This window comes from Panthera pardus, unplaced genomic scaffold (assembly GCF_024362965.1).
Source record: "Panthera pardus isolate Hobbes unplaced genomic scaffold, ASM2436296v1 HiC_scaffold_21, whole genome shotgun sequence".
NCBI classification, from domain to species: Eukaryota; Metazoa; Chordata; class Mammalia; order Carnivora; family Felidae; genus Panthera; species Panthera pardus.
Window position 1 is genome coordinate 34,462,284 of NW_026526777.1, and position 15,874 is coordinate 34,478,157.

Below are 15,874 nucleotides of genomic sequence, written 5' to 3' on the forward strand. Positions count from 1 at the left end.
TGCCTGTAAGCACGCACCTGCACGGAGTGGTCAGACGTACAGTGGATGTGTGCTGCAGAAGGCAGAAAGGCATACAAGTCCTGTGTAAAAAGAGCCTCTATTCTAGGTGACGTTCAGATGGTCTCACCCTTTTCCCCACAGCCTCCAAGTACTCTGTGAGTAGTGTGGGAGCCGTCGGCCCTGACCTCAAGGATGGTCAAGGTCCTCAAGGACCTCAATTCCCTGTTGAGCCTTTCAGTGCGCGGTGAAAGGACCGAGGACATGTGGAACTCATGTTCCAGCACACCATCTGTTTTGGAGGAATTGATTTCCCATGTGCTGTCCCTGAGCAGGGGAGGAAGATAAAGTGGCATTCTTCCGAAGCCATCGTCCTCCGTACCTGGGTCTCTGTGACAGGAGACAGAGAAGAGGGGAGTGGGGAATGTTCTTAGGTGCAAAAGACCTGTGATAAGCAATTCAGATACTTTTCGAACCTTATTATCATCTTTATGAAGCAGACAGTATGATCATCACCTTCAACTCCCAGTTTCCAAGAGGTTCAGGAACGTAGCCAGGGTCATATGCTTTATAAATAGTAGGGTTAAGACTTGAACTCAAACCAATGTCTTCTCATGAGGACTTAAAAATACGAGAGGACAAAAATCAATAAATGATGATTTGGAGGACAAATTATTTTCAGTCTGAAGGTCAAAAGAGCAGGGACTAATGCATCCCTTATGTCAACTGGTGCATATTATTATTCCAAGTGATAAGGCGGGGGTGGGGGTCACCACATGTGCTCTTGTTAGCAAAGGGTTAGCGAAGCCTCGTGTGCATGATGAATCACCCAGACTGAGGGTGAATGGGGTACTGCTGAACCGGGGGACTGCTGCGAATCACAGACAGGACACCCCAGTAGACAAACGTGCTACAAATTTACCTAGAAAAGCATCTCATCATGAGAAAGAGCTCTTTCTTTCCTACCGTGTGTAGCAGTGGGTTCTTTCACCTGTGAGGTTAACCAGGGCTCTGTGGTCCAGAGAACTCTCTGGGTAAGGGGCCTCGGAATCAGTTGTGAGTGGGGATCTTGCCCAATCAGCTGCCTAGAAATGAGGCCCAACTGGGCCTATCCGTAGGGGCTCGGCCCCTTTCAACCAAGCTTAGAGCATAATGAAACATTCCTCTTCCCTCAGGTGACTCATAGCCGTGTTAAAGTTTGAAAAATAAGCACCACAGTATCCAGTCTCTTAGCCTAAGCTGCCTTGTAACAAATTGGGGATTCTCAATTAGACTTTGGGAAGACCTTCCTGAGTGAACTATCCGAGGACTTGACCATGAGCAACCACATTGGCTCTGGAATATCCATTCCTAAAGACTTTATAGAACTGAAGACCCACCTAATTGCTGCCCACAGCATTGGGCAGGAGACAACCTTTCCTCCAGCCTCACCTTTGCTTGCTGGTATTTCAGTAAAGGCCCAATACAAATATAGAATGTATAATTTTCACATCATTCTTGGCAAATCCCAGGTGCGCCCCATTAGCAGAGTTCCAAGGATGCCATTTTCTATCAAGAAAAAGACATGCGGCATCGTAGTGCTTAGCTCAGGGCCCTATTAATAGCAATCCTAATTATATGGCTGCAAATTTAATTCATAGCAATGATTAGTGTCAGAATCAAAGGCATCAGGCATCAATATTGATGGAATTGCATAAGCCCCATAAACAGAGAACAAGCATTCGGGCCCATCCCCCTAGCTGTTAACTGTTGCATTAATGTCTCTTCCAATTTTGCCAGATCAAAATGACTCCATTTTTCGGTGTTCTCCTACCACCCCCCCAGGAACCTTTGCCCTGCCAGCTCTGAATGGGTATGACTGGCACACAAAAGATCCCAGACAGCATCTTTGAAGAAGAGCCCCGGGGCTCCCAGGGACGCACGGGTGATGGGCTGAGGCCCCACGCTTTACACGGCAGCTCTTGGCCTTGTCAGCCACACTCCTTTGTCTTCCCTTCAGAAGGCTCCCGGCAAACAATGATGCCTGGAGAAAGGGGAGTCAGCTGGGGACTGCGTGTGGCACAAAAGCCTGCCACCCCATCCATTGTGGCCCAGGCTGAGATGGGTGGGGAGGGGGAGGAGGAGGCCTGAGGGGGTGATACAAGGCAGCGTGTGCCGAGGTGACAGCTGCCGTGTCCCGGGTTTCCAGGGCACTTTTGCTCGAAGGAGGGTAAAAGCATTGGCCCTTCCGCTCTTCTCTCGTGCATCTTCTCGCATCGCTCTGAAGGGCAGGTGGTAGGTTACAGATGGACCAACGGGCTCGAAGAGAAGCCCGACAGGGTGCTAAAGCTAGGGGTTAACAAGGCACAGGTCTGGAGCCAGATCTGGACTCACATTCCAGCTGTCCGCTAAGTAGCAATGTAACTCTGTTGGGCCTCAGTGTATTCGTACGGAAAACAGACAGAATATTCAACCTTCTCTTACTAGGGTACTAAGAGGCTTAACTGAAAAAAAAAAACAAAAAACAAACAACACTTAGCTCAGCGCTTAGCACATAGTAAGTGCTAAAGTTATAACAGAACCTGCTCCCCCCCACCCCCCAATAAAAATCCCACCCAAAACGTGGCATGTCTAGAGAGGACTAACATGTAAGATTTGAGACTCCCAATTCAGTGTTGTTCTGATATGCCAGAACATCTCAGCCCCAAGGCAAGCATTTTGTGGTTAAGTACACCTCCTTGCTGGCCAGGCTCAGCTAAGGTCCCCAAGGCAGTGGAATGAGGGCTCCTGGATGCTGGTCACCGCCCCTCCCCTCTCCCAAGTCAGGCCTGGGACAGAAAGCGCAGCTAGACTCTTGTCCCCAAGAGAATGACCCCATAGGTTCTGCTCAGGGAATGCTTGCCTGGCAGGGAAAGGCGGAGGTTAATCTGAGGTTTCGTGCAGAGGGAATATTCTTCCACATGACAGAAAGAGAAAAGACCACAAATTGGAACTGAAGTCCCTGGATTTGAGTCTTGCCTCTGATGCTAAGAACCTGAGTGATTTTGAGCGGATCATGTCACTTTTCTGGGCATCAGCTGTCTCATCTATAAAACATAACAATAGCTATCTCACCCACGCGAAGTCTGGAGGCTGGACCAGTCTCTGAGGTCCTTTCCAGCTATAAAATCAGGACAAGATTCTTACCTTGCATGAGGGAGTCCACTTTCTCCCTGGGGGCCCTGCCCCCTGCTGGGGCCCAACTCCTCCCCCCCTCCCCCTCCCAGGGGCTGCTGTTCTCACCCACCCCTGAACTGTAAAGGTGAGAATCCCCAATTTGTTACTAAGGCCTGTCCTTCCGGGTGAAATGGGGACACCTAGCTGGCGGCAGTAACCTTCAATTTAGAAAACCACAACATGGTACAGGAGTGGAGGCTGAGCAGGACAAGCACAGAGACACGCACTCCTGAGGTTCTGTCCTACCTTGGAGCCTACAGACCTTTCTAGAGGCCATGCTAGGAGGGGCATGGGATCCTAGGAAGGGCCTCAAAGGACAGATACTGAGATCGACCTTCACCACCTTGTGTCTCCATGTATTTCCTGTTTTTCTCAGCACACGATAGAAGGACCCAGGGTAAGAAGGCAACCAAAGTTTAAGCAGCTGCAAGAGTTCAACTTCCTCATCTTGGACTGTAGAAGTGACCTAGGTATATGCTGGGCCCACCTCCATGTGAAGTATTTGTAGCCCCGATTCCGGTTCCCACATCTTCCCTTGATTGACCCCATGGCCCCGAGCAAGGCCTTAACCTCTCTGAATTTCAATATCATCATCTGCGACAGTGCAGAAAAATATCCCGACCCTTCCTGTTCATCAGAAAATGTTACGGGATTAATGAGCTAATAGAATCCAAGGGGCACTGGGCCCTGGAAGAAAAGCATGGTGATAGCACAGAAGTAGTAGCAGGAACACCGTGTGAGTCACATTCATAGCAATAGCAGCAGCAATGGCTGCCATTTGATTAAGCACCTACTATGCATCGGGCTCTGTAATCGGTACTTTACATCTGTCATCTCTGATATGCAGAGACATCTTGCAAGACAGCATCAGTGGACCAGTTGAGGAAACTAGGCGCCCCCCGTCCCTCCCCTGCCCCCCCAACTCCATAGTTAATCTGAGGCAGGGGGTACAGCACTAGGATATTGTGGTCTGCTTGGGAGCATGCAAAGGACAGAGAATGGCTCTATTCTAGTTAACTCTGCAAAGCGGCAAGAGCAACCAGCCGCTTCCCCCGGCCCCGCCCTGGGGCGGGGTCAGTTCATATTGTTTGGTGAAACTCTCGGAAAGCTCTCACTGGTGACTAATGCAGCTGGGTGCCAATGTCCAACAGGATTAGATTAGTTTGGCTCAGCTGGTCTAGTCTTCTAAATATTTTTTCCCATGACTCAGGGCTGGGAGGAAGGGGGCAGGATTCTCTTCCTCTATCTGACCTTGCAAACATGTCACTAAAAAAGGAGGCTGATGTGACAGCTCCACTCCCCCCAAGGGAGTCAGACAAGAAGTGGGATTTGGGGGAAGCCTCAAAGATGTTCGTAACAATAACGCAAAGCACGGTTATGCCAAGCGCTATAGTTTAAACGCTTTTTCATACACGACTTCGCTCAGTCCTTCGGACGACTACGCAAAGTGTTTCTTACTACCCCCACTCCACAGAAGAAATAAATTGAGGCTCGCAAGTTAAGTAACACCAGTAGTGATATTTAAGAGCAAATATTCTCGGAGAGCCTGGGTGGCTCAGTCGGTCAAGTGTCCAGCTTCGGCTCGGGTCATGATCTCGTAGTTCATGGGTTCAAACACCCTGTCCAGCTCTGTGCTGACAGCCAGAGCCAGGAGCCTGCTTAGAATTCTGTGTCTCCCTCTCTGTCTCTCTCTCTCTCTGCCCCTCCCCTGCTTGGGCTCTCTCTGCCTCTTTCTCTCTCTCTCTCTCTCAAAAATAAACAACAAAGGGGCGCCTGGGTGGCTCAGTCGGTTGAGCGACCGACCTCGGCTCAGGTCACGATCTCACGGTTCGTGAGTTCGAGCCCCGCGTCGGGCTCTGGGCTGATGGCTCGGAGCCTGGAGCCTGCTTCCGATTCTGTGTCTCCCTCTCTCTCTGCCCCTCCCCCGTTCATGCTCTGTCTCTCTCTGTCCCAAAAATAAATAAACGTTAAAAAAAATTAAAAAATAAAAAATAAACAACAAAAAAAGAGCAAATATGCTCAAACCTGGCACGGGGCTATACACGGATTAATTCGTTATGCTCTATTTTGTTCTACTAGCGCTTTTCCTCTTCCTAACGTAGTATATATTGTGCTTACTTTTTAATTAATTATTTTTGGTCTGTCTTCCGACAGTAAGATATAGACTTCAACAGGACAGACATTTCTGACACTTTTGTCCACAACTGCAGACCCGGAAAATGGCACATAGTAGGTACTCGCTCATTTATAGTTCAGGAATGAATCATTTCACTTCGTCCCCATCAGACTCTCACAAGGCAAATACTGTCACTGCTCACACTTTACATGAGGACACTGAAGCTTAAGTCAGGACTATAGCCCACAAGCTCATACACTCTTCCTATGCAAATCGGTTTCTAACCTGCAGGCAGAACAGACCAGATGGTCCCTGGAGGTCCCTTCCAACCCTGAGATACACGTCCCATGTCCTGTATCGAAGGGCAGGCAAGGCTCACTGGCCTCAAAGGATGCGCTTTGTATTTTCCTAAAGATGAGAGCTCTGCCCCTTAGCACATTGGCCCCTTAAATTTTCGGTGGAAACTATGTGGGTCACCCGGATTCTGTGAGCTTGAATCATTTCCCCTTCCCCCACCTCGGCCCTGAAACACAGTTTCCTGTGTTTCACCTGTCCTGAGATAAAGCCTTGAGCTCCAGGGGCCCACTCTTGGATTGCCAAGCAGCCTGCTGAATACACAGCCTGATGCCTGCTCCAGGGACGGGCCAGGACTCAAGCATACATTGGAGCTGCACAAAAGGAGCACAACATAAATGAATCTGTAGCTTCTCCCCTTTCAGAATGGCTCCGGGAGATCAGGACTTCCTCCCCCGGGGTCAGCTGGGGCTCTGGATAGAAACCCACGCCCCCTCTCTCTCCACCTGTCATGGTCAAGCGGAGGGATGCGGTGGCCCGGGGTGGGGGTGTGGGGGGATTCTGTAAAAATATGCCTCCTTCCGGGTGCCGACCAAGTGCTGCCGTTCCCAGCTTTCAGAAGACCAGTTCTTGGGACCCAAGAGGCCTATAAAACAACAAAACAAACAGCGCGCTTGGCGGTGGGAGCCTGGGCAGGGAGCCAAACTCATTACCAGGGATGGGGTGGTGAGCTCAGAGCCACTACCCCGGCTCTTCCATGCAGGCTCTGGGGAAGTGGGCGAGGGTGTCTGCCCCACACTACCCCAGCCCCCAGCACTGCTGGGATGCCCGAGGAGGGGTAGGGCGTCGGGTTGGCCGTCACGAGGGCCAGGAGAGCCGAGGTCTACCAGAACTGGACCCGCAGCCTTGGTTGTTTACTTGATCCGGGGTTCACACTGAGAAAGGAGTGAATCATTTCCACTCAGAGGAACGAGTGGCTATTGTTTGGTGGGGCTGGCACAGACAGAAAGGCATGTTTCTCAGCTTTTCATCCAATTTGGCCCTCTGTCCACCAAGACGACTCCACCCCACGGGGAAGCCAAGTAACAGGTTCGGAACTTCTGTATGTTTGGGGAGGATGTATGAGTGCCAATGTCAAGATTGCCAACGGAGGGGCCGTAGAACCTTGGGTGGGATACTTAATATCTCCGTGGCTCAGTTTTCCACATCTGCAAAATGGGGCAGAGATGTAGGGGCCCGTGGCCACACGCAATTGAAGTATTTCCAGACGAAAAGCAGAAGAGTATCTTGTAACTAAGTGTTATCAAAAACACTAAGTGTTATCAAAAAACTGAGCAGTCACCCTGGAGCTTAGGAACGTTATTACTTTGGTGCTCTCGATGGATTCTCTCCAGCGCCTAAGGCACTCCTGCAAAGGAGCTTCAGTTTTCCTGGCTTTGCTGAGCAAACCGTTTGTGAAATTGGAAAAAGAAGAATGGGATCGGGACGCCGGGGCTTCCTGTGGGCTGCGGACTGGAGACCTTGGGTTGGTTGGTATGTCCCTCAGGGAAAGACAGAATTTTCCTCAAGAATTTCTCAGGCATTTCCGCGGCCATGCTGGTTAGCTAATGGGAAAGGAGGTGGTGCCAGAAGAGGCCAGGGCTCTCCCCAGAACTTGAAGAGGGCTAAGTCTCTGTGGATTTCTAAAGCCGTCCGAGAATCCTATAAACAGAGGGCTGGCAGGATGGGGGCAGGGCAGTGGTTACCTGGGCCTTTGCACCTGCTCCCTGCTGTCAGCAAACCCACATCTGATCCAAAGGAGGCAGATGGCTGGCCATGCTATTCTGGGCATCTCCAGGCAACAGTATAAACACGGTCCCCTTCTTCCACCCCGGTCATCGTCTCTGAGAGTACCGCCCACCCTCGTCCACATGTCCTTTTCAGACTCTTTTCCCTGTTACCCGCCAGCAGCTCTCCCGTTTTCTTGACTCTTCATCCCGCCGCCACCCCAACCCCTGACACATCCACCAGAGCATAGCTTCCTTCCCTTGCAAACCGGCCACATCAACAGCAGTCACTCTTGGCATCTGGTTCTATCCCAGTCGGTGCAAATGGGGGTCTGGCATGAAGGCGGTTCCCAATACACGGGAGCTAAATTTAATGAGCACCTAATGTGTGAGAGATGTTGGATCTGACCACGGGAAAGGGTGACGTAAATGTGAAAAAGAGGGTCCCTGTCCTTCAGGGTCTGTGAATCTCAAGATAAGTGGACACATTAGTAGCTGCTCCCATGTCGGATGCCGTCAGAGCAAAATTACATGCTGTGAGGGGTCTGAGGAGGGTGCTATCCACAGTGCTTGAAGGGGCAGGGTAAAGGACACTTCACCAGCCCCTGAGGAGCAGGGGAGCTTTCCAGTGGGGACAGAGAACAGACAGCCAACAAGGCTGTGTAAGGCCCCGGGGCTGAGGGGCTAAGGGAGACGCACGGGGATATAAAGCTGGGACTGAGGCAGGGAGACAAGGAACCAGGACTCTGCTCTGAACCTGGAGAGAGTCCTCCCTCCCACGTCCTGGTAGCTTCGGTCTCCTCAGCCTACCTCCTGCCCTCCTATGCCCCAGGACTTAGGCTCGAACTGCCTCCTGGGCTCCTCCCTTCCAGCTGGGAAGTCCTAATCAATGAGTTTGCACTTCCTGTGGCCTCTATGCCTCTTCCATCTGCTTCGACATTAGCTCCCTGCCTCCCTTCTCAGTCTAGACTCTCAGCCTGCCCTTAGCCTAGGGGCGGGGTGTCATCACAGTCCGCTGTGCCCCCTCCCCGCCCCCCGCCCCGCAGAATATCCTGCTTTCCCCTCCCCTACATCTCGCCCCAGGCCTGCCCTGCCCTGTCTGTGCCCAGCACCTCTTCCTGGATGCTGAGGGCTTTCTGCTACATTCTGGGAGCAAGCTGAACCCAACCTGTGACTTCAAAGCCCACACCCAGGGTGCCTTGGCTTCCCTCTCTTTGTGCTTCCTCTCTGCCACAGCCTGCCCTTCTACTGAGGGAGTCCGTGGAATAGTCGTGGCATAAAGGTCACGTGGTGGCTGCAGGAGCCCCTCTACAGCATGCCTGGTCGGTGACTGTCCAGTCTCTGCTTAAATATTTCCACTGCCTGGGGGGCCTGGTTGGTTGGTTGGTTGGTTGGTTAAGCAACCGACTTCGGCTCGGGTCACGATCTCACGGTGCGTGCGTGTGAACCCCGCGTCGGGCTCTGTGCTGGCAGCTCGGAGCCTGGAGCCTGCTTCGGATTCTGTGTCTCCCTCTCTCTCTGCCCCTCCCTGGCTTGTGCTCTGCCTCTCTCTCTCTTGAAAATAAATAAAACATTTAAAAAAATATTATCTCCACTGACTAGGAGCTCATTCCCTCTTGAGTCAATTCTCTCCATGCTGGGACAGTTTTGGCTACCAGAAACTTCCTCTTTATAATAAGTACAAATGTGCTTTATTATAACTCCTGCCCGTTGGTTCTATTCTGCCCTCTGGAGCCACACCAAGTCAGTCTAATTGACTTTCCACAGCTTAATGGCTAAGCACGCAAACTGGGAAACCAGATGAAGGTTCAAATCCCGGCTCTGCCATTTACTAGCTCTGGGGCCTCAGATGAATGCCTTTACCTTGCTTGGACTCTATTTCTTCATCTGTAAAATGGAGGTGATAACAGCACCTACCTCATAGAGTCATGTCAACATTAAGTGAGTTAATAGATATAAAACTCTCAGAATAACACCTGACACATAAGTGCTCAGTAAATTATATTATCTGAAGAAAGCTGGTTTGCTTCCTCCTTCACTCTTCTTTCCTTGAGTTATTATCCTCTTAAGAATATTCTTCACATAGCCTAAGTCCAGCATGTCTCATGACCTGGAAAGTCTTCTCCCGTTAGCGCGGTGAAGACTAATTAACATCAAGAAAGCCGCATCACACGGTTGGCTCCCTTGACCTTGGAGTCAGCAAAACCCCCAAGATCCTTTTCACTTGGTCTTCTCAGGGCCAGACTCTCACAGCTCTCCGCCTTGACTTTCCCCTCACCAATCTCCCAAACCCCTCTGTGCCCTCTAGACCTTGCATGCACCGGTTTGCACCTTCTCGGGGCGGCACCCCAGGTCTAGCACGCCCTTCTCTCTCACCCGTTGGTCAATTCATTCGTTTTCTGTCCCGTTCGGTCTTTAAGCAAATTCTGCTATTCCTCCTCTTCAGTAAAGGCTTCAAGGTTGGTCACACTTCCGTGGCTGGTTTCTCTGCCATTGTTCCATCCCTGGGGTGAGTCACGGCCTGTCTTATCACCTGTGATGCACTGACCCTTAGCCTAGGCCAGTATTGCACACCTTGGTTTTGAGGTCTCCTCTTATTCTGCCTGTTCTGTCCACGTGTTTGTGACTCAGAAGGCAGGGGCCTAGTCTGGGATGCTCCGCGTCTAGCGGAGGACGGTACATGAGCAAGCATGTGACAGCACATAAGAGCACCTCATGGTCATGCTACTTCTGGTGAGTCTCCACTTCCTCCACACGTCCCCACACAGGGACATCCTGTTCCTATGGCTGCACTGGATGAGGGCAGTCCGGCGGTCTGACAGATGCCTGGTCAGGCAGGGAAGAAGTGAGCGGTTCTGACGCACCCTGCTTCCCTCCCCTCTCCACGCTCTTAGCTCGTTTCTTTTTTCCTTTATTTTCCTTCCTGTGTTGAAAGAGCTATGGGGTTTGGGCCACGGTAGAGTTTCCTGGGGACATTCCACAAATTCCTCATGGGCTGTTGCTCTGGAGGGAGTGAGGGCAAGTGGGTGGGTAAATGGGAGGCCAGTGGGAGCCAGGGTGTAAGTATCAGGTGCCTCAAAGGAGCGTGGGTGGAAAGGAAGGGCGGGCTGCACAGGAGAAGGAGGGGTGTTATGAGCTCATAGAAACAGCCAAAGAAAGGCCAAGTGAAGGCTGAGAGGAGCAGCCAACTTGCAGGTTGGGACAAGCCGTGGGCAGCCACGCCCCTAGCCTTGCCCTTGAACCCGCTGACTTGCCTCCGTGGCGACTCGTCTGCCGAGATTCCAACAAGGCCAAGAGAACTTGGCTAACTTGGGTGTGTGGCTTGGAAAGCTGCCCCAAGCAGCCCCCTGTGTGTACAAGACGTACAGAGATAGGGGAACGTCGGCACAAGGATCGCTTTGCGTCTGGCTGGATCGTTCTTGCTTCATTCGGCCCTCGTCCGCCCGTTCGGCAAATGTCCATTCCTTAAGTCTGACCCGGGACCGTCGAGAATGGGAGCACTGGTCCCTGGCTGACCTCCTCAACAAGCCTGGGCCTGAAGGTTGTTCTCATCCTCCCTCCCCGTGCTCTGTGGCTGCTTCTTTAAGTAAAAGGGGGTGTCAAATGGACTGTCAGGGCAAGAAGCAACTTGTCCTGGTCTCTATGCTTGGGCAACTCACTGGTTTTCTCTGGGCCTCAGTGTTTCTGCCGAGCTACGTGCGTACTGGGCCGGACGATATCCCAGATGTCTTAGAATGGTTCTATTTTTCAAAAGCACTTTCAGGGCCTCTCCCCTGTGTAAACACTTGGTGCAAGAACCGGGCAGAAGGAGGTAAATAAATACGAATAGAGCACGACCCCTGGCTTGCACAGAGCTTTCAAGAGAATAAAGGAGACCAACAGTCACACAAACGATCCAGAACAGGGAGGGAAGGCACCGGAAGAACAGGGGAGGAAACGGAACACCAGCCTGCGTGTGGGTGCCACTGGCCCCCAGGAAACCTTTGTGCGATTTAGAAAAAGGCGGTCTCTGTGGGCAGATGACTTTGTAAGAGGAGCTCTTCTGGGTGGATCTTTAGACCTGAGGGTGCATGGCTTGACAGAGAGACTTCAGGCTGCATTTCAACTCCCTGTAGGCTCCTCGGCCCCACGCTCCCAAGCAAGGTACTCTCCACCTGGCTGAACAGGTAGATGACCCTGCAGGGAAGTCGCCAGCCTTAGAGGTTCACCCTCAACGCTGCCCAGTGGAATATGCCACTTTTAAATCTCGGTAGAGTCTCCTCAGGCAACTCCCCGCTCCCCCCATTCTGGGACGGCAAGTGGGGGAACCACACCCATACTCTCTTCCCTGTGCCTAGAGGGCAAGCCAAGGTCCACAGTCCCAGGCAGAGTAGGGGCACAGGACAGAAACAAGTGACAGCCTCTCCACAGAGCGAGAAAAGGGTTAAAGGGCCTTGGTATCAGGCGAACCAGAAGAGGTCTGGAAAGTTCAGCACCTCCACACAAACCTAGACCTGTTTTTCTCACCTTCTCTGAGCTCAGCACAAGCAGAAGGCGGAAATTCTTCCTCAGGTTCCCTCCCTGCCACCCTCCTTCCACATTCCCCAAAGACATCTCTCTCCCTAGGCTCTAAATGGATTAGGGGGAAAGGGCCGCAGGGGTGACGTCAACATCAAAGCATGAGATGCGGTGAGGTCTTGCACCCACAGGTGGCGGGACTGGGGAAAGGTGGCAGAAGGGTAAGCTTGGGAAAAGGGGATTAGCTGGGACCGGAAAGAATGTGGCTGCTGTAATCCCACATAATGAACCAGACGGTGCTTCGTCTCTGCACCCTAAGCGCTAGACAAGCAGGCACAAGCTGCTGGTTTCAGCCTTCCGTGCTGCCGGCCCCAGCCAGCCAGTGCCCTCCAGCTGGCAGAGGGGCCCAGGGCAGGCATGAGATAAGATGTCGACTTCCTCCTGGCAGCTCAAGCCTGGCGCGGGGAGTGGAAGGGTGGGGAAGAGTCTGTGATCGTGGGAAGAGGAAAGGCAGGAGAGCAGTAAGTCACCCAGCCACCCCAGGCCATCATCAAAGCAGCACGATCCTTTGCCTGGGTCCTTGGATGTGGGACCCATGACCTGCTTCAACCAGGACGCAGCAAAGACTTCTGACCAGTACAATCAACTCTATAAACTGTGGGAAGGGATGTGTGAGGTGGGCGATTCAAAATACAGATGGTCAAAGCATCGGTTCTACTTGATTTGGAGATAAAGGATGATTCTATTTCCCTCCCTTCGGGTGATGTACCTTCCTAATCCCGTGAAGCCTGGGCAGTACCGAAATATGCTCACGTTCCCTAGACACTCACTCACGAATGACTGGAAGAAGCAGCTAGAAGATACGCCACAAAATTAACCCCTACCTACCCACCCCCATGCTAACCCCCCTGCCCAAGAAAGGGAAGAGTTGCCTGTGTTAAATGTCCACCAACAGCAACCTTCCAGAAGAGGCTGGAAGGCATTGGCGTGTCTGGGTTCACAGACTCTTACCTTTTTCAGCTTGCCACTCTTTGTCCCCACAAAAACCACGCTGTAGCCATTGTAAACGTAGGAGGCCACTGAGGTCATGCGGTCCCGGCTGGTAGTATACAGGGTCAGTCCCTCCACTGGAGTCGAGCCTCCGAGAGGCTGGTTGATGTCCAGTCCACAGAAGTTGTCATCAATGGGGACGGGCTGGAGGGAAGGGAGGGAATTGGGGTAAGTGACAGCAGAAGTATGGCAGAGTCCCTATACGAGCCCGCACCCAACCACCAGCCCTAGGGCACAAGGCCTCAGAGAGGTACAGACACGGGGTTCAGGAACCTAACATACGCCTCAAACAAAAGCATCTCACCAACTGACTCGCAAATCCCACGTTGGCTCCTGCGAAACCAGAGAGAAGGATCCAGAGCCTTTATCACACTATATTGTAGCCACCCATCTACCCTTCTGCTGAGAGATCCAGGGGCAACTGGGAAAGCTGATTTCGGGCACTCATTTTCTGATCATTTTAGTGTCCCTGCAGACCATACCATTGTATAGGGATCCTGCTCTTTAGACAGAGGAGATTCAGTCTGGAGGCAGCATCGTAGGATTTCTACCAACTGGAGAGGGGTTCTTGTTTGTGTCTTGGGCTGCAAGGTCTCCCTTTAGGCATAAGGAATTTTAAGCCACTCAATTATTCACCCCATGCTATACTGGGGATAGAACGAAAAGGGTCATCAAACATGGGACAGGCCCTTATGCTTTGGCAACGTCACTTAAGTCACATAGACCTCAGTTTCCTCATTTGTGATACTACTTGACCATTTTTCTGAGGAGCAGACGAAATAACCTGTGCAGCAGAGATTTTGTTAAATTATACAATTTCTACTGTTGTACATGATAGGTTTTCAATAATGTTCATGTAGATATAAATAAAAGATAATTCTACAGGCGATATTCTTCCCATTACCAGGTTTTTGAAGGGACTGGTGGTGTGCCTGTATAAAGAGTGTCTTTCAGGAGTGTCTGCACCGGTCAGTTGGGTAAGCATCCAACGCTTGATTTTGGCTCAGGTCATGATCTCTCAGTTCATGAGTTCGAGCCCCACATTAGGCTCTGCAGTGCAGAGCCTGCTTGGGATTCTTTCTTTCCTTTCTCTCTGCCCCTCCCCTGTTTGTGTGCACACACATACTCTCTCTCTCTCTCTCTCAAAATAAATAAACATTAGGGGTGTCTGGGTGGCTCAGTCGGTTGAGCGTCCAACTTCGGCTCAGGTCATGATCTCACGGTCCGTGGGTTCGAGCCCCACGTCAGGCTCTGTGCTGACAGTTCGGAGCCTGGAGCCTGCTTTGGATTATGTGTCTCCCTCTTTCTCTGCCCCTTCCCCAATCGTGCTCTGTCTCTCTCTGTCTCTCAAAAAACTAAAATAAAACGTTTAAAAAATTAAAAATAAATAAATAAATAAATACTTGTTTTTAAAAAAAGAGTGTATTTCAGTGGACCCTAGAGCATCTATGAAAGACGATCACCCTGAACAAATGAAAGAATAGCTTAACCCAAAGGGGGAAGACCTGAATTCTAGCCTCTGCCTTGCTGCTAAGTGGCTGTGTAAACTTGGAACAGTCATATCCTCTTCGGGGGTTGGGAACACGGGATATTAAGTGGATTATTTCTAAGATCGCATTCAGTTAACAAAAAAGACCATGCTCCTGGAAGAGGGGGGCTGCCAAAGGGTTTGTCCTGCCTGCACAGCGCCTAGCCTGGGGCTAGGCCAGGAGGGGCCTCCGAGGCACCCCGGTTGACGCACAACCAAGAATCCCACGGGCAGAGGCTGCAGACTTTGGGCCAGAAAGAGCCCAGAGTCTTGCAGCAGCTGTTCCTTCTGGGTCTGAACAGGTATTCCGGAGAGGGGGAAGGAAATGACTACTGTGGGAAACATAGAAAGCATGAGGGAGAAACCTGCAAACTGTCTCCGGCTTCCTCCTCTCACCCTTCCCAGGGAACAGCAGGCTGGTGCATCACTCACTGACAGTCTATTTCCTTGGAATAATTGGTTTATGAGCTGGGGCATGTGATGGCTAAAATAGGGACTTCCCTTCCATTCCCTTCTCGGATCCAACGGGAATAGAGACTCGCGCCTGCCTTGTGTTTCCTTGGTGTTCTGTAGAGGGCTGATACTGGTAGGAGGAGCTGCCCTTATGTGTGTGTGTGTGTGTGTGTGTGTGTGTGTGTGTGTGTGTGTGTGTGCGTTCTTTAGGAAAGGGACTGATATTCTGGTTAAGGATGACCTTGAACAACTCTAAATAATGGGGAGGCCCACACAGCAGAAGGGATAAGTTCCTCGAGAAGGGAGCAAAGCAGTGGCCTGCTGGACAGCTCACAAGGGATGACTGTGTGCGTGTCTAACTACAGTGGCATCACGCTGGTGGCTTAAAATCAGCTGTGGTGGGAGTATTTGCACCAGGAAAATTGGCTAATGCTTCTAATTAAGTGTCCCCCACCCACCCGGACTGCCTGCAGAGAACCAGCCATTTAATATTTATGAGCACATCACTAGACCGAATGATGGAAATGTCTAGTTCCCTAGAAAGTCAGGTTGCAGGAATCAGTTGCCACTTTTTAGGTTTTCCACTTTCCTTTCTCATCCCTACACCATAGGCAGCAGGTACCCTGGTAAGACACAAGAAATCTACATTGTGGTCCTGTTTCTACCACTAATTAGCCATGTGACTTTGGTATGTCATGGGCCCTCTCTGAGCCTCAGTTTTCTCATCTATAAAGTGAAAGTATTAGACCAGGTGATGGTCAAGCTTTCTTTAGTCCTGAAAGTTCTTGATTCAAGGCTTTAGCTTCCTTTCCACAAAAGGGCTGGTAAGGCTGCAGAGTCTGGGCACAGGCATAGCCCAAGCCAGTGTCTGAGTAATGACGACAGAAGCAAAAAACCTTGCCAGTGATTGTGGATTTCTCTTTATCGTTCCTGATTCTAGAATCTCCAGAACTGTAAGGGAAATGGTTTTTTGAGTTT

At 51.1% G+C, this 15,874-nt stretch overlaps 1 protein-coding gene across 4 annotated transcripts in view; it reads right to left on the reverse strand.

Moving 5' to 3' along the window:
* PLXNA2 (plexin A2) overlaps positions 1-15,874 on the reverse strand; it is a 206,575-nt gene that overhangs the window by 161,011 nt on the left and 29,690 nt on the right. For 2 of the 4 annotated variants that reach the window (XM_053909121.1, XM_053909122.1), the window contains exon 1: positions 12,877-12,993. Coding sequence is in view for 1 of the 4 variants with exons in the window: in XM_019429727.2 (XP_019285272.1) it covers positions 6,024-6,248; positions 12,877-13,059 (408 nt within the window). In the remaining 3 variants the exon portion in view is untranslated. Of the gene's footprint in view, positions 1-5,335; positions 6,249-12,876; positions 13,060-15,874 lie in introns of those variants that run through there. The other 2 variants (XM_019429727.2, XR_008424621.1) reach the window with 2 other exon arrangements.